At 44.5% G+C, this 20,472-nt stretch overlaps 1 protein-coding gene and 1 pseudogene across 2 annotated transcripts; one reads left to right on the top strand and one right to left on the bottom strand.

Annotated features, from left to right (window-relative positions):
- The first annotated feature begins 6,413 nt into the window (after positions 1–6,413).
- LOC308439551 (U6 snRNA-associated Sm-like protein LSm5) lies at positions 6,414–6,703 on the top strand (annotated as a pseudogene). The gene has a single exon. The product of its transcript is annotated as a U6 snRNA-associated Sm-like protein LSm5 (transcript).
- Positions 6,704–7,144: 441 nt separating this feature from the next.
- Positions 7,145–20,111, bottom strand: PVRIG (PVR related immunoglobulin domain containing; the record flags this gene model as incomplete). The annotated part of the gene is made up of 8 exons (XM_080941034.1): positions 7,145–7,152; positions 7,496–7,559; positions 10,816–10,873; positions 10,954–11,077; positions 11,149–11,502; positions 11,588–11,676; positions 12,047–12,147; positions 20,064–20,111. The coding sequence occupies 8 exons, from the start codon at positions 20,109–20,111 to the stop codon at positions 7,145–7,147; spliced, it is 846 nt and encodes a 281-aa protein (XP_080797160.1).
- Between the last annotated feature and the right edge of the window lie 361 nt (positions 20,112–20,472).

The following is a 20,472-nucleotide window of genomic DNA, read 5'->3' as shown; positions in this document are numbered from 1 at the left end:
GGACAATAGAAAAGTGGGGAAGGAGGGAGAGAGAGAAGCCCAAATAGTCTTTTTATATGTGAGCCAGGCTCATACCTGGCTGTTGCTAGGTAATTGTTGGGCAGAGCCTAGAAGAAATGGTAACAGTTGTCAGATTATCAAGTGACAGCAACCACAACAGCAGTGAGTGGCACAGCCTCAGAGTGAAGCAACAGCTGCCATAGGTCCTCTCCGGGGTCTCCCATTTCTTCCCTCTCCACAGTCCCCACAACTAAACTATCTGCAGCTGGCAAAAATCATGTGCACTCCCTTCCCCCGCTGCCCCAGAGCACAAGACTATCATAGTTTACATCTGAGGACAAAGTTAAGCAGCCCCATGTCCCACATCTGGGATTAAAACACAAACATATTCCTATAACCTACCTGGGTAATTTTAGAAACTTTAGAAGCTCTTACTACAGGGAGTTTAGTTCCAGGCACTCACTTTAGGTAGCTTACAAACCACCTGCAACTTTGGCTCCAGGTCATCTGATGCTCTGGTACACCTGCTTTTGTGTGCACATACTCACACAGGACACAAAGACACCTATATATACAGCCACAGCATTTTTAAAATATTTTTTTAAAAGTGTGTTGTAGTGGCTATTCCTGGTTGTCAACTTGACTATATCTGGAACCATAATCCAGAATTGGGAGGCTCACCTTTGATCCTGATCTTGAGGCATAGTGGCTATGAATCTTAGGACACTAAAGCAAGGAGATCTCTGGGCTCAAGGTCATCTGGGACAATGCAAGTTCCAGATCCAGGTGTGGTGGTGCACACCTTTAATCTGAGACACACCTTCTGTTGGGGACCTACCTAAGGATATAGGAAGAAGGAAGGCTCATTCTCATCGCCTGCTTTGCCTTGTGGGATTGAGAATCTGCTAGACCATTGGACTTCCACTCACAGCTGCTGCCGACCATTGTTGGGGAGTTGGACCACAGACTGTAAGTCACCAACAAATTCCTTACTGTATAGAGACCACCCATAGGTTCTGACTCTAGAGAACCCTGACTAATACACTGGCTGTACAGGAGAACAGAAGGCTCATCGGGCAGACCACAGGCCATTTTCTTTATTGTTCCCAGTCTCTAACCAATGAGCACCTTCATCCCCAGCCTCAAGTGTAAGGTGGACCAGAAAGTGAGACTCAGCAGAGCACTCGCACACATCAAAGCCTTAACATTCTATGTATTGCTGAACTTAGAAGCTCCACTCTGGTAATTCATACTGAAGAACTAAGGACATATTATATAAAGACTCATCTGTAGGGGTGCTGGTGTCCAAATTCACTTGAGCACAGACTGAAACAATCTTCATCCATTAACTGAACCCTATAAACAGATTCAGGTTAATAATATGCAGCCATATAAAATGATATTGTACAAAATATGTATGGACTTAGAAATATGTTAATGGCATTTATTAAATTTAAAAACTAAGTTATAAAATGGTGCATTATAGTATTTCTTAGAAAAGCTTAAAAATAATACAAAGCTATTATTTGTAATTATATTTAGCTTATAAAGTTAACAATTTTTATTGCTACTATAGTGTGGATATGGTTTGAATATGTCCCCTAAGAGTTTCTGAGTCGGGAGCTTGGCCCTCCTTATGGTGGGAAACAATTAGGTATTGAAGGTACTATCCTCAGTGCCCCTCGTGTTATCCTGAGTTGGTCTTTCTGAGAGCAAGCCAGTAACATCCCTCCACGGCCTCTGCATCAGCGTCTGCATCCTGACCTGCTTGAGTTCCAGTCCTGACTTCCTTTGCTGATAAACAGCAGTGTGGAAGTGTAAGCTGAATAAACCCTTTCCTCCACAAATTGCTTCTTGATCATGATGTTTGTGCAGGAATAGAAACCCTAAGACAAATTTGGTGCCAGGAGTAAGGTATTCCTGTGACAACCTGACCTTGTTTTGGGGAGGACTGTGGAAAAACTGTGGAATTTTGAGCTAGAAGAGTCATTGGGATGTTAGGAGCTCTGTGGGATGTTCTGTAGGAGCTTGGAAGACAATGTTGAGAACAGTGCAGAAGATGGAGGCCTGGCTTGTGAAATTTCAGAGGGAAGATTTAAAGACTCTTATCAGGGCTGTTGCTATTTTGATTGTGAAAATTCTGTGGTTTTGGTTAGCTGGAGCTGAAGAATCAGCTATGATTAAGAACATACCAGAACTACTAAAGCCAAACCTTTGCATTACTGGGACTATTGATGCTGGTCAGCTGGAGCTAAGACATTAGTGGTGATTAAGAAGAGACCGGCAGCACTGAGGTGAAATCTTCTTGAAACTGTTTCCTGAGAGCACAAAGAGGCTGTGTCTCAGACATAGACAAGGTTGTACCTCGTGCTGTGGCTGAACTTGGTAATGTGTAAGAGTCACCCAGGTGGTACTGATTTTGAAGGAATAAAGGGGTCATGAAGAGCAGCTGAGGCTTGGCACTGTGAGAGGCCATAAAAGGCCATTGTGAAGGTGCAGCCTCAGTTGCAATTAATGCCCCAGAACTGAAGGGGTCATGCAAAGGAGTTGAGGCTTGGCACCATGAAGAGAGCCTATGAAGGGTTATTGGTGAAGCTTAGTTTCAGTGGAAGACAGCAGTGTTTTGGAGATGCCAGTACCATGAGATGACCACCAAGAACAGCAGTGGCAGTGGAGAAAAGGCAGCTGGAGCCTAGAAGACAAGGTGTGTGCTACAAAGGGCAGAGCTGGAGAAGTGACCCAAGCCCTGGGAGGAGCCCAGAAGTTCATGAGTGGATCCCAGAAATTGATAATTAGAGTTTAATTTCTCTTTTGATTGTGATTGTGCCCTGATATTTTTTTCCTCTTGAAGAAAGAAAGCATTTTAGAGGAGCCTTTGACTTGAAAAACAATATTTTAGTTAAGAGACTTTGAATTGAAAAAAGACTTTGAATTTTAAAAGAGATTGGACACTTTACATGGACTAAAATTTTAATATGTAAGATTTTGTAATAACTGTGAGATTCTTAAGGTTATGTAGATCTTGGGGATGAATAAGAAAGTAAGGGTTGAGACTTAATACTGATATGTTTGTGTGTCAAGTTTACAAGGGGTCAATTGTACTGGCTGATTTTGTGTCAACTTGACACAAGCTGGAGTTATCACAGAGAAAGGAGCCTTGGTTGAAGAAATGCTTCCATGAGATCCAGCTTTAAGCCATTTTCTCAACTAATGATCAAGGTGTGGGGGGGGGGAACCCAGCCCATTGTGGGCAGTGTCATCCCTGGACTGGGAGTCTTGGGTTCTATAAGAAAGCAGGCTGAGCAAGCCAGGGAAAGCAAGCCAGTAAGCAACATCCCTCCATGGCCTCTGAATCAGCTCCTGCTTCCTGACCTGCTTGGGTTCCAGTCCTGACTTCCTTTGGTGATGAACAGCAATGTGGAAGTGTAAGCTGAATAAACTCTTTCTTTCACAACTTCCTTCTTAGTCATGATGTCTTGTGCAAGAACAGAAACCCTGACTAAAACATGCATATAATAATAACAAGACAGGATTGTAAAACGCATGAACACAGTCAGATGTAAAATGGAGTTGCTCTTGTCAATGCGCCAAAGGTAGACAAAGCTGGAAGAAGGAGATGTATTTCAGAACAACTGCTCAGTGGTTACTATTATGTGTGACTCCGCCAGGTCACAGTCTTTCATGGAAATTTGTGAAGAAATCTTAATGGGTAGAAGAGATGTCCATGACTATGAGCACGGGCTGCTCTTGAAAAAGACCGGGGTTTGGTTCCAGGAACCACACAGAAGCTCACAACCACCTGTAGCTCCTGTTCCAGGGTATCCAATGTCCTTTTCTAGCTTCTGTGGGCACAGTGCATATACAGTACACATAGATACATTCAGGCAAAACACTCATACACACAAAATAAAATAATGCTTAAAAATAACAGAAAATTTTTACAAGAGTCCAGATGTATAGACATATGAAAGGTCAGGTTAGACGAGCACAGTGAAGCCCACACTTTTCAGTTTGTCCTGAATCAAAAATCCCAGGCTTGGGCCTGTTCTCGCATACCTGCCTGTGGAGAAGACAGGCAGCACAGATGGGAAGAGTTTTTGTTTGTTGCCCGTTTGTATTTTTTTAAAAAATTTATTTCTTAAAATCTTGGGATCATTTATTCTTTGTATATGGGTGTTTTGCATGTATGTCTATGCATCCCATGTGGGTGCTGCCAGTAACCGTCAGAAGAGGTCATTGTATCTCCTGGAACTAAAGTTTCAGACAGTTGTCAGCTACCAGGATGGTGTTGGGAATCGAACCTGGGTCCTATGCAAGAGCAGCAAGCTCTCTCAAAATGCGGATCCATCTCTCTAGCACCAGGGGAGCAGATTTAATGACCAAGGAAAGCTCAAACTGATGTGTGGTGGAAAAAAAACCCTCCCACCAAGTACCTCCACACAGAGGGTGCGCACACAAGGGTACTATGATTAGTAAAAAAAAAAAAAAAAAAAAAAAAAAAAAAAAAAAAAAAAAAAAAAAGGAAAGAAATCCAAATATTTATTTCTAGGGACAGTGTCCATGTCATATGGAAAAAGCAGATGATCACAAGCGTGATGTGTTTGTTTGAGCATCCTTTTTCTGTTCTGTATTTCTGAAAGCCAGGAGAACACATGCTAAACAAGTTGAAGCCCTTAAAGGGGAAACACACACACACACAAAAAAAAAAAAAAAAAAAAAAAAAAAAAAAAACATACACACACACAAAATCACTTAAAGAGCTAAAGCACAAACAAACAAGTAAATGAATTGAAAACAGAAATAGAAACAATGAAGAAATCACAAAATAAGACAACCCTGAAGTTTGAAAACTTGAAAAGACATTGGGAGTCATAGATGCAAGCATCAATGATACAAGAGATAGAGGACAGAATCTCAGGAGCAGAAGATAATATAGAAAGCACTGACACAACAGTCAGAGGAAATGCAAAAATCAAAAAGCATCTAACCCAAAATATCCAGGAAATTCAGGACAAAATGAGAAGACCAAACCTAAGGATAACAGGTGTAGAAGAGAGCAAAGACTCTCAACTAAAAGGCCCAGTAAATATTCTCAACAAAATTATAGAAGAAAACTTCACTAACCTGAAGAAAGAGATGACCACGAATATACAAGAGGCCTACAGAATCCCTAATAGATAGGACCATAAAAGAAATTCTTCCTAGACACACAATAGTTCAAACAACATGTTCAAGACAAAGAAAGAATACTAAAAGCAGTAAGGGAAAAAGGACGAGTAACAAAAGGACAAACCGATCAGAATTACACCAGACTTTTCAGCAGAGACTACGAAAGCTAGAAGATCCCGGACAGACGTTATACAGACCCTAAGAGAACACAAATGCCAGCCCATGTTACTATATCCAGCAAAACTCTCAATTACCATGGATGGAGAAACCAAGATATTCCAGGACAAAAGTAAATTTACACAATATCTGTCCACAAATCTAGCCCTACAAAGGATAATAGATGTGGGGTGGGGACCCCAGGGATCATTGGGATCTTTGCTTCACATTCACTGCACCTGCCGGCAGTTCTGTCACGGTGATCTTGGCAGCTGGACTGGTGTTTCTGCTGAGCACCCCTGAAGTGCTCCCACAAACATGCTGCCACAGTGGGGTCTAGCCAGTTATCTGAAGTAACATCTGTTCATCAGGTCCCTGCTGGTGGTTAGCTGGGCACGGAGAAGGTGCCTCGAAGCTGCTGTTAACTCAAATGGTCATAGGATATGGCAGCTCAATTTCTAAGAGGAGACTGACCCTTTCACCAAGAGAGAAACATCAAAGGGGCCCACAACAAAGACAGGAAAAATACATTCTCTACCACTTTTAAGTGTTTAACCCTGGGCCAAATACCCTTAGGGAGAGTTGAGTCTCTGATTGACTTAAAGGAGTATTATGGTCCTACTGGGGAACAGACACTGTACTCTAGGCTGGCTACCGGTGTTCGGGCATTTCGTTGCCTCACCTGAGCTATGGTGAGAAAAATTAAAAAGTACTAGTGGAAGCCAGTTGTGGTGGTGTGTGTCCATAATTACATCAGGCCTCCATATTTCTAGCACCGTCTCCAATACCCCTTACTTCCAACAAGCCTGCATCGGGGAGCTTCTTAGTCTGGTGTTTAATTTGAGGACTATTCTGGGGGAGGTAGTGGTCAGGAAGGATGGATAGATGAACAGGAAGTTTCTCCAGTGAGGTTATGTTCTAGATAAAGGGTCCACAGGGCTTGCAGTGTGGGTTTTTCCAAGGAAGTTTTAGTATTAGATGTCCCATGGGAGAAATAAGATCAGTCCCGTCCTGAATATAGAAAGAACTCAAGAAACTAACTCAAATAACCTCTATTAAAAATTGGGATACAGACTTCCGGCGTGGCCATGGCGGCTAACGCGACTACAAACCCGTCTCAACTCCTGCCACTAGAGCTAGTGGACAAGTGTATAGGATCAAGAATTCCCATTGTGATGAAGAGTGATAAAAAAATTGTTGGTTCACTTCTGGTTTGATGACTTTGTCAATATGGTGTTGGAAGATGTCACAGAGTTTGAAATAACACCAGAAGGAAGAAGAATTACAAAATTAGATCAAATTCTACTAAATGGAAATAATATAACAATGCTGGTTTCTGGAGGAGAAGGGCCTGAAGTATGAATGGATTTCCTTGACTTATGCTAGATTCTGGCTTTTTTTTTTTTTAAACCTTTAACGTTTAGATTCTATAAAATGAAACACTTTGAAGATATACATCCATTTTTCTAAGCGAATCATGGTTATTTTGGGAAAAGAAGAGTTTTGTTTTGTCTTGTTATTTTTAAAGACTAAAAAAATAAAGATGTTTTTGGTTAAAAAAAAATTGGGATACAGAGCTAAAGAAAGGAATTACTAAGAACCAAAAAGCACTTAAAGAAGGAAAAAAAAAAAAAAGCACAACATCCTTAGTAATCTGGGAAATGAAATTCAAAACAACTCTGAGATTCCATCTTAAATGGTCAGAATGGCTAAGATCAAAATCTCAAGCAACAGCTCATCTTGGTTGGATATAGAGCAAGGGGAAAGAACATTTTTCCACGTCTGGTGGAAGGGCAAATCTTAACAATTTGGTAGTTTCTCAGAAAACTGGGAATAGATTCACCTCAAGACCCAGCTAGACCACAACTATGTATATGCCCAAAAGAAACTTCACCATAGCACAAGGACACTTGCTCAGTTGTGCTCATAGAAGCTTTATTCAGAAAAGCCAGAAACTGGAAACAAACTAGATGTCCCTCAACCAAAGAATGGTTTTAAAAAATGTGGGATGTTTACATAATGGAATATTACTTGGTCATTAAAAACAATGATATCATGAAATTTGCAGGCAAATGGATGGAACTAGAAAAGATCATCCTGAGTGAGGTGACCCAACAGAAAGACAAACATGACAAGGAGCCTTGCATAAATCTCATCAGAGGGGCTTCACCCAGCAACTCTTGGAAGCAGATGCAGAGACCCACAGCCAAACATTGAGTGGAGCTTGGGTCATCCTGAGGAAGAGGAGGAGGAGGAACTGAGGGAGCCAGAGGGGTCAACGACACCCCAAGTATATCTATATCACTGTGGGCCCGTGGGAGCTCATGGAGACTGAACTGCCAAGCAGAAAGCAGGAATGAGACAGACCCAGGCCCTCTACACATATGTGGTAGTCGTTCAGTTAGGTCTCCATGTGCGACTCCTAAAGCAAGAACAGGAGCTGTCTCTAACTACATTTCCTGCCTTAGGATCCCTTACCTGTAACTGGGCTGCTCTGTCTAATCTCAGTGGAAGAGGATGTACCTAGTCTTGCTGGGGCTGGCTGATGTTCATGGGAGGCCTCCCCTTTTCAGGAGAGGAAGGGAGAAGGGAGTGGGGATGGGAGAGGAGGGGACGGGGAAGAAAGGAGGGAGGGGAAGTTGTGAACTGGATGAGGATGCTAACAGATCTAATGTCCTGTGCTTTTGGGGACATGGCCACCGTTAGTCTGTGGTTAAAGTGACTCCCCCATGGGGCTGTGGAAAATCTCAGACAATAGAAAGTTGGAAGCGGTCCCTCTGTTTCAGTCAGACCCCTACCACACAGCACCATCCTAACAAGAGTTTTCTCCCTCCTGGTCCTGCTGGCCAAGCTCTCAGACCTGATTTGGTTTTCATATTCCACAGCTTGTTGTCACTGTTGGCAATCTTCTGGCTACTTCCTGTGCATGGTGGCCCCATGAAGCTGGAGTTGAGACCCTGAGAACTATTCACTAGGTAATGGTTTGAGGTCTAAGTGGTAGCCATGGATTTGAGGTCACAGCCCCTTCGGTCTCACAGTTCCTGTAGGTTGGTCACTGGTTGGGGTGGGGTTGGACTGAGGAAGAAAAGATCTTGGGCTAATTCAGAATATAGTACAAGCTTCTCAGGATGTGGCAGTTATGAGTCTAGACTGCCAGGAGGGCTATGCTGAGGTACAGACACCCAGTGTTAGGTGTAAGCTGCAGGGGGACAGGCAGTAGGCATAAGAAAGGTGAGAGAGAAGAGGGACACCACAAGCAGAGTTGTCAAGGGAATGAGGCAGAGGGTGGCAGAGACTGTACCAAGGAACGCAGGCTTGGGATGACCAGAAGCAGGGAGTCTGTGGAGGACTCTTGGGGGCTGTTGCTGGTCTTCCCAGAGGTGAATTGTTGGGAAGAGGAACAACCGGTGGTGGCTTCTGGACAGTGGCTGGGGATGGTCCAGTTTCCCAATCCAGCAGAGGGCAGGGCTATGAATTCCAGGTCACCCTGCCCCAACTCACAGCTTTATTTTGAAGTTATCCCCTTGCTGGTGGCTACTGGGCTTCTTGTGCTATGGCCCTGTGGGGACCATCTGGTCCCTTAGCAGTGGGGTTAGTTGTCACCTGGTAGGGACCAGACCACTAAGAGGGTTTCCAGGGGTGCATGTGGAAGTCAGCCTCTGTCCACCAGGAATACTTATGCTCAGTTTTTCCCTAGAGACCTCCTGATTCCATGCCCTGCACAGTTCCCAAGCTTCTCTGTCTTTCAGCTTTGGTTCAAGGGCATTGAAGCCTCAACAGGCCAAACAGCAGCTCAGTTTGCAATCTTCATGCTGCTAAAGGCTTCCTTACCCTTGTTGTGAACCCCACAAGCAAGGGGAGCCTCTCGCCTACTCAAGCTATGTGGGTTGCCATGTTAGGGTATCCAAACCTGGGGTCCTCACGGCTCACAAGGCTCGCTTACTCATTTTGTCTCCTCTGTGGATGGTGTGGGAGCCCAGGGTACCTGTTTCCTGCAGAGGAGCCCAGCTCCTGGATAGAACAGTTTCAGGTGTTCAATCCCTGTGTTCAAGGCCCCTCGGCCTGCCTCTGCACACAGAATCTCTTGTGCTGTATGGAAGCATCACCTGTCTATATGAATGCTGTTAGCCTGTTAGCTTGGGCAGGAAATAGGGAGGTGAAAGTTCCAGTACAGAGATAGAAATTCTGGGATAGAGTCTAGTGTGGGAGGACTCACCCTGGGGACTCTGGAGGACAGATGTATAGGACCTGAGAAGAGGTAGCCAGCCACGTAGTTTACAAAGAATAGGACAAATAGGTTATTAAATTATGAGATAATTGATAAACAGGCCCAAGAGATGGCCTAGGCATTTGTAAATGCATTTAAATCTCAGATTTGTTCTTCCATGAGCTTGAGTCCAAGAGGAAAACCATGGGCTTATAGAAAACACCTTATGACAAGCCTCTGAGTGGCCAGTGGGGAGTCCAGTTCCCTGGTCATAAAGGAAGAGCCAGAAGATCAGTACTCGAGATGGAAGACACCTCTCTGTGCCCCTTTCTCCCTCTGCTTCTGAACATCTATCTGATCAGTGGAAGAGGATTCCAGGGCTCCACCCCAGCTACACAGTGGCCTCATGAGGAGGCCAGGTCAGATAACAGGGATTGGAGTCCCAGGAGAGTTGGGGCTCCTTATGTCCCTCAATAAGGACCACAGGTTCAGGACAGTACTCCCCCAGCCTGGGTCCCAGTCCCAGTCTCTTTTGGCTCTAACCTTTCTCCCAAGGGACTGAAGCTCCCTTTAACATTCCTAAAGAAGCCAAGACCAAAGTCCCAAACAGAAAGACCACTTTAATGACATTATTAAAAACATCATTTGGGTGATTGGAAATGTGTGCAAAACAGGATGTAACTGGGCCTTTGTCACACTCTTCCACTCACACCTGTGTCCATACGTGCACACACATTAACCACATCCTAGCGAGCAGGGTTTGATGCCGCTTCTCAGAGGCCTAAGAATAGAGCAAGATTCAGGAAGAGGCCTGGTGCGCAGGATGAAGACAGCTGTAGATACATATTCCAAAGGACTGTAGTGGACCAAGGGTACCTGTCATTGAAGTTCCAACCATTTTTCCAGGGTACTGTGCTCCAGACAGTAGGTAGAAGTTTCACTCATTCATGAGCATACAGTTCATTCTCAATGGAGATGAAGTTGCCGTGTGTAGAGGCCAAGTAGGGAAGCTGAGGAGACAGGCATGGGGGTTGGCGTGGGTCCCTTGTGGGGAGTGATATACACTGGGGCATGTGTTGGTCAGAATGGACTACAGCCTCATGCAGAGCTTCTGAACAGGATAGCAGGGGTTTGAGGAAGGAATTGTGGTGATGGAGAGTGGCCAGTGGCCAGGGATGGTCTTGGTGGGCTGTGGGGGATGAAGGAGAGTCAGATGAGACCCCAATCCCTATCCAGCTGTGGACCCCTGCTATCTGCTCCAGATACCAACCTTCAAGCCTTACCTGAGTCTCCATCTGTGCCTGGGCACTGGTGAGGAATGGCTGAGATTTACTGAAACACCTGTGAGACAGAAGGGGCAGCGTTAGGGGCAGAAGACACCTAAACATGTGCTGTGGGGATATTACTGGACCCATTCTTACCAATGCCTCTTGCGCCACCAGACACACAGTATAAAGATGAAGCCAAACAGGAAAACCCCTGAGGTTCCCAAGATCCCGGACAGATCTGCTTTAAGAATGGGGGTTGGAGTCGGGGCAGAGAGTCCTAGACACAGAAGTGTCAGATAGGCAGCCAGTGTTAGATCCTCCCTGTCTTCCTCCTCTCCCCACGCACACCTGGATCTGAGCTATGCAGGTCTCCACAGGTAACTGTGGATCCATGAGGAAAGGTAACAAACTCGCAGCAGAATGTGGTGTTGGCTAGGGAGCTTCTTGCTTTAGATTGCTCCAGGCTCAGAGTGACAGAGATGCTGTTTGGGGTGTCCCACTGGGCCTGGCTGGCAGGAGCCCACTGCTGGGTGCCAAGTTCTGGATGTAACACAGCTAGTTTGGAACCTTCGGCATCAACAAATCCTTTCCAGCTCACTGTTGCCAGGGAGATGTGGTTGCATCCTAAGACCCCACAGCGAACTGCGAGGAATGGGAGGTTGGTGACCACCGTCTGGACTTGCACCCACACTTCAGGGATGGCTGAGGAATGAAGACAGGAATGTCAGTGGCTGTGTCCACAATGTCCACCCACATGGTTCTGCACTTCTCTGGCCTCTCCACTCACCTGTAGAGACACGGAGAGTCAGCAATGTTGAGAACAGGACCAGGGTCTGCATCTGGGCCATATTTGTTGCAGGGACAGCCTGTGTGTTCCTGTTTGCATGGTAGAAGGTTTTCACATTGTCAGCAGTCAGAGTCACTGTGGTGGCTTCCCACAACCTGACCTTATTTCCTTACTGTAGGCCTCAGTGGTAGTGAAGTCAGGTTAATGGGTTCTCCCTCTTAAAGTTACAGTACCAGGCTTCCCTTGCCACTTCCTAGACCTGCAGTAGTGGGGAAGGCTGCAGGGGTTGCTCCGTCAATCATCTCTGTGCCTCAGAGAGAGGAAGGGGCATGGCTGTTCCTGAGGAACTGAGCCTTATCCCATCCAGTCCCACCCAGCTAAGGTGCAGGAAATGGAGCAACAGGAGATGGCCAGACTCTGCAATCAGGAAAGCCACTGGGGAGGCAGTCAGGAGCCCACCTGAGTGACCCAGCTCCAAGATGTGCTCTCGCTAGTATGTACCAGTCCCTGGTTTGAGTCTTCAGTTCACCATCCCTCCCCAGCTCCCGTCCCACGTCCACCTGGAAACCCAAATATTGGCTTACAGGCAATTCTACCCAAAAGCTACCCAGCAACAGCTTGTCATCACCCCACCAGGTGTGAGCCAGGTACAAGCGCCAGGTGTGTGTGCCAGGTGTGTGAGCCAGGTGTGTGAGCCAGGTGTATGAAGCCAGGTGTGTGAGCCAGGTGCGTGATGGCGCAGCTGCATATAAAAAGGACTGCTCACTACCCCAGCCCCCGTTCTTCTTCCATCCTCTTTCTCTCTCAGTTCCCTCGTGTTCCCAGACAGCCTCATTTGCTCTCTCTCTCTTTCTGTCCTTCTCTGTCCCCTCCTTCCTCTGCCTCAACCCGTTTCCAGGTTCCTGCTCTCATCTCCACAATAAATCCTTATACTAAGTCTGTTACATGATGTGACTCCTCAGGGGAACACCAACTGCATGAGCCTGCCAGGTGTTACTCCTGCCACATTATAGCACAATTTATACTTTATATTTCATAACACCAAGGGTGGTCTTCACTTGCCCCGTGCAGAGCTTTGCCTGTTGGCACTTCAAGCAGCTAAGCCCAACAGCATGGTCACCTGAGGCTGCTCATCTCCAATTCTGCTGCCTCGCACTCTGACCAACCGACTTCTCTCTGCCACCATCTACTCATTAACATCCTCTGTTGGGAAGAACGGAATAACGAGTTGGCTTGCAGGTCACCCCACATCAACCTTGGCTTCACTATGGCAGCCCAGGTGACCCCCACAACACACTCCTTTGCTTGTCCTTCCCTAGCTTCACTGGGAGCCAAACCGTGAAGTTTCTCTGTGACGTGTCCTGCTTCTGTTCTTACCCCTCCTGCTCCCATATGTCATATTGCTAAGTGACATTTCTATACTGAATTGGGAGGTCCCAAGGGCAGTTTGGCCTTGAATTTTGTCATGAAGGCAGTAAGTGGTCCTACCAAATTGCTTTTCTGTGCACAAGCACTGGTACAGATCATTGTCCCAGCAAAGTCATTTACAGAACCCTACAAATTGACCCGGATGATGTGGCATATGTGGTGACAGGTGACCCTGTCCAGGGATCGGAACGTTGTGTACTGAGAACCTGTACCAGAGTTTTGTCTCTTCACCCTTGCCTCTGCAGGTATATAAACTCGCCCTTATAGGTGCCTACCAGAGTGGTCTCAAGGCCTTTGCCCCCACAGTTCCCACCCCGGCCAGCATTCCCTTGATCCTCTGAACTCCTCAGAAGCCCAGAGGACATTCATGACAAGATCTGCTTTCACTAGTTAGTGTGACAAAGCTGACTCACCTCAGAGAGGTCAGGCTGTGTAGGCTAAAGGACTTTTAAAAGTTCCCATAACAAAGCTCTGCCTTCTATTGGATGACTGCAAGACTAATTAACTGATTTGAATTTCAGAGACTGTTGAGAGTTTGGAATGTTTCAGGTCTGGAGCTAAATCATCTTGGGCCATTGTTTATTGCCCTCTTCTGTACTTGATCTTAGATTTGAAACCACTAAGTAAATCATTTGGAATGATCAAGCACAGCGCTAGCTTGTCAACCAATCAAAAGCTTAAAACAATGTCAGATCACCTGTGAGGCCTAGTAACACAACCTTCCACCCTTTGCCACCTCTACTGTTGACCTGTTTCCACCAACATATTTTTAAAGTATCTTGATTTGACTTTTGACTTTCTTTGTTCTGTTACTGTAAAGATTTTACGAACCCGATTCCAGGTTGGAACTCGGAATTTGGGGCAACTTCAACCTGTGTCCCCAGGCCATGACCTTGGCTTCAGAATAAACTATCTCTTATCTTCAGGGTGAGAATTGTGTTTCTCTCTCTCTCTCTCTCTCTCTCTCTCTCTCTCTCTCTCTCTCTCTCTCTCTCTCTCTCTCTCTCTCTCTCTCTCTCTCTCTCTCTCTCTCTCTCTCTCTCTCTCTCTCTCTCTCTCTCTCTCTCTCTCTTCCTATCAATAATCCCTGGGGCACAAGAGCTGATAACCTTTATCACCCAGGTCTGGAAACCTCTATCTCCCACCTGGTAAGATTCTGCCTATTTTGCCACCTCCATATAGCTGCAGTAAGGTGGCACTTCCTACTTGAATGGCTGTCACAGTAGGCAAGCTGTGTCATAGGCAGGCAGATTCTTCACTGCAATGGCAGACAGGCTAACTCCAAGTCCTCTCCAATTTGGTTAACACCATTTACCAACATGTAGAAGAAACTGAGAACCCAGTTGAGAAGTCTATAGAGGGGCTCAGACTGCAAAAATGCTTGAGGCATGAGGACCTTTGTTTGAGTCCCTAGAACCCATACAAAGGCTGGACTTAACAGCTGCTGAGTGTGTAACCCCACCATTTCAGTGGGGAGATGAAGACAGGAGAATCCCTAGAAGCTTACAGGCCAACTAGCTTGAGGCTTAGGGTAGACCAGAGCATGTTCTTTGACATGCAGATGGGCCTGATGGTTGGTAGTCAGGTTAGTTCCCTACTCTAGTTAAGAGATAGTTCCCCTTCCTACCTTTTCTAACAATCTGTTTAGTGTGCTGCTCAGCCTTGAGTCAGGTTAAGAGGCAGTGCTCCCTCAACTGAAGTCCTCTTAATTCTTTATAATATCAGTGTATTGCTCCTAGTCTTTCCTGTACCAATAAAAACTAGAAAAATAACTAATATAGCCTGCCAAGAAGCAGTGTGTGGATAGAGGATTACTTCTGTTAATAGAGTTGGGACACTCAGCTGGGTGTGGCTTGTACCCTCAGTGAAGGTTAGTGACCACGGTATGACACCTTCCTTGAAGCTCTCTCTCCAGCACACTGGGGTGGGGGTGGGTAGATCTGTGAGAAAGACATGACCACAGAGAGCATCAGGATCTTTCCTGTACCTTCGGGAAAGTGAGATGAACATCAATCAGCCTCCTCAGGTCAGGCAAGGAAGTTTTCACACAGGTACTTCTTCCCCCAGAAGTCCTGACCTCCATATCCCAGCCTCCTTGTGAAAGTAACCAGCTCTTCACTGGGTTCCTTATTCTTTCCTTATGCTTTCTGTCTATTGGCTTTGCCTAATGCAGACAGAAAATCAGGCAGCAATTATAACAAGACCCAGTTCTTGAGGTCCAAACACAGGGTACTGCATGGCCCAGTTCGTTAAAATCAAGAATTTCGGGGCTCAACTGGTAGAGGCACTTCCCGCCAAGGACGACGACCCGAGTTCAATCACATGGTCGAAGGAGAGAAAGAATGCCTGCAAGCTGTCCTCTGGGTTCTATACTGAACATGAGGATGCACAGGAAAATAAGTGCTGAAATGCCTCTCCATTAAGGAAGGCTTTTTACTGTAGATAAGATGTGAGGGCTAGATTTGTTTTATGCTTACTGTATTTAAGTGATCTATAAAACAAGGTGTGTGGTGGTGCACACCTTTTAGCCTTTAATCCAAGCTCTTGGGAGGCAGATGCAGGCAGAACGCTGAGTTTGAGGTCAGCCTGGTCTACAGAGTGAGTTCCATGACAGCCAAGACTACACAGAGAAACCCTGTCTCAAAAACAAATGACTCTAATCTGTTATCCGAACTTGCCAAAGAACAGATAAACCTGTAAGCCCAGGAATGTTGAGAGGCTGTTGTTTATGTAAGATAACAAGCCACATGTTTCCACTTCTGTAAATAAGGTTGGTTGGCCAGACTGCACAGGCTGTGTTTGATCACACGAAGGTGGAAGGTACACTGCAGGAAGTATGTCAAGATGTATGCATTTCCCAAATCAAACAAAAGGCAGAAAGTATGTAGCTTTGTGGGTTTGCTTTTATAAATTCCTAACTAATGTAACTCGCAGCATCCAGGGTATGGACCTGGTTGGTGGCCATCATCCTGGCCGTATTTAATAACACTTACTTCAAATGTGACTCAAGAATTGTGGTAGTGGTCTTATTCTTGCTTGGTGGGATTAACAAAGAAAGAAAATATCTAGAGGCATCTGGAAGATTAGAGCAGAGAGAAAGCAGTAGACTAGACACGACCAGGACTCGGGAAATGTAGAGAATACAGGGAGAAAGCAGGAGACAGAAAACAGCAAGAAAGGAAATAGAACAGTACGAAAGATGAGGCATAAAGAAATCTTATGTTAAATCTTGGAGAGATCAGGGATCAAGGTGCATACCTGAACACAATACAGGCAATATACAGCAAGCCAGTAGCCAACATTAAGTTAAATGGAGAAAAACTTAAAGCAATTCCACTAAAATCAGAGACAAGACCACCCCCTCCCCTCAACACAGTACTTATAGCTAGAGCAGTAAGACAAGATCAAGGGGATACAAACTGGAAAGGAAAAAGTCAAAGTATCACTATTCACAGATGATATAATAATATACATAAGCAAGCCTAAAAGTTCTACCAGAAAACTCATACATCTGATAATCACTTTCAGCAAAGTGGCTGGATACAAAATTAACTAGGGAAAAAGAAATCAGTTGCTCTCCTTTATACAAATGATAAAGTGATTCAGGGGGAAAAATCAGAGAAACAACACCCTTTACAATAGCCACAAATAATATAACTCTAACAAAATGGTGTAACTTTAATCAAGCAAGTGAAAGACAAGAACTTCAAGTCTCTGAAGAAAGAAACTGAGGAAGATCTCAGAAGATGGAAAGACCTCTCATGCTCATGGATTGGTAGGACTGACATAGTGAACATGGCCATCTTACCAAAAGCTATCTATGCATTCAATGCAATTCCCATCAAAATTCCAACACAACCTTTTATAGACCTTGAAAGAGCAATTCTCAACTTTATATGGAAAGACAAAAACCCAAGATATATAAAACAATCATGTATAATAAAAGAACTTATGGAGGTATCACCATCCCTGATTTCAAGCTGTACTACAGAGCAATTGTAATAAAAATTGTATAGCATGGGCATAAAAAGACAGGTTGATCAATGGAATAGAAACAAGGACCCAGAAATGAACCCATATACCTGCAGGCACTTAATTTTTGATAAAGAAGCCAAAACCATACAATGGAAAAATGGAAAAAAGAAAGCATCTTCAACAAATGGTGCTGGTCTAACTGATGTCTTCATGTAGAAGACAGCAAATAGCTCTGAATCTATCACCCTGCACAAAACTCAAGTCCAGGTGGATCAAGGACTTCAATGTGAAACCAGATATACTAAACCTAATAGAACAGAAAGGGGAGAATAGCCTTGAACTCATTGGTACAGGAAACGGCTTCCTAAACAGAACACCAGTGGCTCAGGCTCTAAGATCAACAATTGATAAATAGGACCTTGTGAAAACCGAAAAGCTTCTTATAAGGCAAAGGGTACTGACAATAGGTCAAAACAACAGCCTACAGACTGGGAAAGGATCTTCACCAACCCTCCATCTGACAGAGGGCTAATATCCAAAATGTATAAAGAACTCAAGAAATTAGACCCCAACAAACCAAATAACCCAATCAAAACTGGGATACAGAGCTGAACAGGGGAATCTCTAACAGCTGAGAAGCACTTGTTACAGAATACTAGTCAGCTATTAAAAACAATGACATCATGAAATTTATAGGTAAATGGATCATCCTGAATGAGGTAACCCAGTGATGAGCTGACAGTGATGGGTGGTAAGACCCAGTGGTATCTAAGTCATCCACAGATGTTTAAGCAGGCAGATGAACTGAAGGAACCAAGAGACACAGACAGCATCTGCCACATGATGGCAGGTATGAAAGACACCCAAAGACACTCCAGCCACCACACTGTATGTGGTAGAGCTGGGAGAGAAAGAGAAGGGAATTGAACACTATGAAGAGAGGCAGAACTAGAGACTCAAGGCAGGTGAGGATCAGCCTGATGTGAGTAGCCCATGCTGCCACTGAGGGCCATTCAAGTCTGGGTCTATGGACCTGCAACATCAAGGGTCTGGTATGTGGCCCATGTCACCAACAAAGGACTCTGGAAGCAAACGTTGAGAGTTTAAAGACTTGTCACTTCTAATTCACTCTCTACTTCATTCCAGGAGGTGCCCTTGGCATGATGGACTTTTACATCCCTGGAACAGTGAGCAAAATAAACTCTTCCTTCTAGAAGTTGTTCTTGCTTATGGTATTTTATCACAGCAACAGAAAAGCAACTGACAGATACACTTAACTCACATCTATTATATTTAACTGCATTGTAATGTACAAAATGAGACTGACCTAACATTATTTATAAGTTTATTTTTGAAATTATAATGACATCATTTACAAGTAGTTTAAAAAAAAAGTATTGTCCTCAGATTTGTGGTCTTTTGACTCAACAAAAACTCAGTTTTGTTAGTGCTGGGAATTATCTATGTGCCACCAATACCTAGTTTAAAAGGAAAAAGAAATGACCAAAACTCCCCAAACTTTTGGACTGATGTGACTCTCGGGATCTGTCCTAGTTACCACGATGTACTGGTTTTATGTGTCAACTTGACACAAGCTAGAATGATCAGAGAGGGCGGAGTCTCAATTGTAGAAATGCCTTCATGAGATACAACTGTAAGGCATTTTCTCAAATCAATGTAAGAAGGCCCAGCCCATGGTGGGCGGTGCCATCCCTAGGCTGGTGGTTCTGGGTTCTGTAAGAAAGCAGGCTGAACAAGCCAGTAAGTAGTGTCCTTCCATGGCCTCTGCATCATCTTCTGGCCCTATTTCAGTTTCTGTCCTGACTTACTTCAATCAACTATGATTGGTAGTAATGTACATGTAAGCCAAATAAACACTTTCCAACTTGCTTTTCAGATGCAATGGAAACCCTAAGAAACAGCCCATATTTAAAGGAAAGATGGTGTATTAGTATACTTTTATGCAAAAATGTTTAAAATTTGTACATTTATTTTTGTTTTTTAAAATAAAGTTGTTCAAAAAATAAATAAATAAAGGAAAGATGGCCCAATCTCCCAACACAGTGACAACAAATTGGAACATGAGGGGTAGAAAGTGTAACACATCTCCAGATTCTGAGGCCAGGGATCAATCGATCTACCACATTGTGCTATCTGAATGTTCTCATTTACAGTCTTCAAGTTTCTCTTTTCACTTCTGGTATCCTTAACTTGGCTGGCATTTTAATAACTAGGGGATCTTTCCCTTCCTGGATTCTTCTACCTTATATTCCCTACGTATTTTCACCTTAGTGTTCAAAACTGCTGTCAGATTCCATGGATCCCTGAATCTGCTGCACTAGGAAACTACCAAGCTGCCTTCCAAAAAGAGATTTATACTCTAACCTCTTCTTTTTTCTGGGATGGGAGAGGAAGTGGGGCAAGACCAGAAAGGTGGGGACAGGTAGAAATCGTTTGGCTGGGTGGCCTGATCATCGGAAAACTGTTCTTTCCACAGTACCACTGGCTGGATGGTGGTGCTCAGAAAGCATCCATAATAAAGGGAAGGGGAAAAAAACTTGAATCATATCTTCACAAGAATTGCTGAAGCACTCCATAAACCACCGAAAAAAGTAGTGACATCAGAAAGCCACTTAGTTGTCTTCATGTTTGTGACAGCCTATCTGGTAATGGTTTGGATGTCCTATGCTGCTACAAGAGGCAGAGCAAGAATTAACAAGTCCAATTTCCAGAAGGAAGGTCTCCTAAGGCAATTTTGTGGTAATCAAGTGAAAGATATAGTAGAGAACAGACCAGAGATGGGTGTTAGAGAACTCTGCAACAGGACTTGTGAGGAAGTGGCTAGTGAAGGACATGTAAAATCAACTTTCCTCCAGTTTTTATATTTGGGGTTAGATGTGTGCAGTGATTTCTGCATCCTTCTACTCTCAGGTACTCAAAAGGAGTCTCAAAACTTCCACATCTTTGGGATAAGGGTATGAAACAACCCTGAAGAGACCCATTGGGTGGCAACCACCATCCCATGCTCTGTGGGCTAGTGGGTACAACAAATTTCAAGAAGTTTCCACCTCACTTGCCCATCAGTGCCATCTTTTCTCATTTTGGCCTTCACTATCACCATCAGTGCAACCGCTCAGAGACAGCTAAGCTCTCCTCAGCCATCTGGCCCACTCAACTCATTGACAGATCCATCCATCCTTGAAAGCATATGCACAAAATACCTGAGGGTATGGAGGCACTTAATCAGGGGGTCATGGTGCCAGGAAGCCAAAGACCCCAATCTCCACCACATGACAATCTCAAGCCATACCTGTGAAATACCTGATGTGAACATGTTTATTGAGAGCTTGGCAGTGTTTGGGGAAGAAATATCAAACAGAAGGTTTACTAAATTTCAGTGCTGAAGTAAATACCCCTACCCAACTCCCACCACTTCAAACAGGAGAAAGCATAAAGCTATGGTGCATTAAGGATAACAAGGC

This window comes from Micromys minutus (genome assembly GCF_963924665.1).
Source record: "Micromys minutus genome assembly, chromosome: 29".
Lineage (NCBI taxonomy): Eukaryota > Metazoa > Chordata > Mammalia > Rodentia > Muridae > Micromys > Micromys minutus.
The sequence above is the reverse complement of the archived record's forward strand: the minus strand, read 5'-3'. Positions and strand labels throughout refer to the sequence as shown.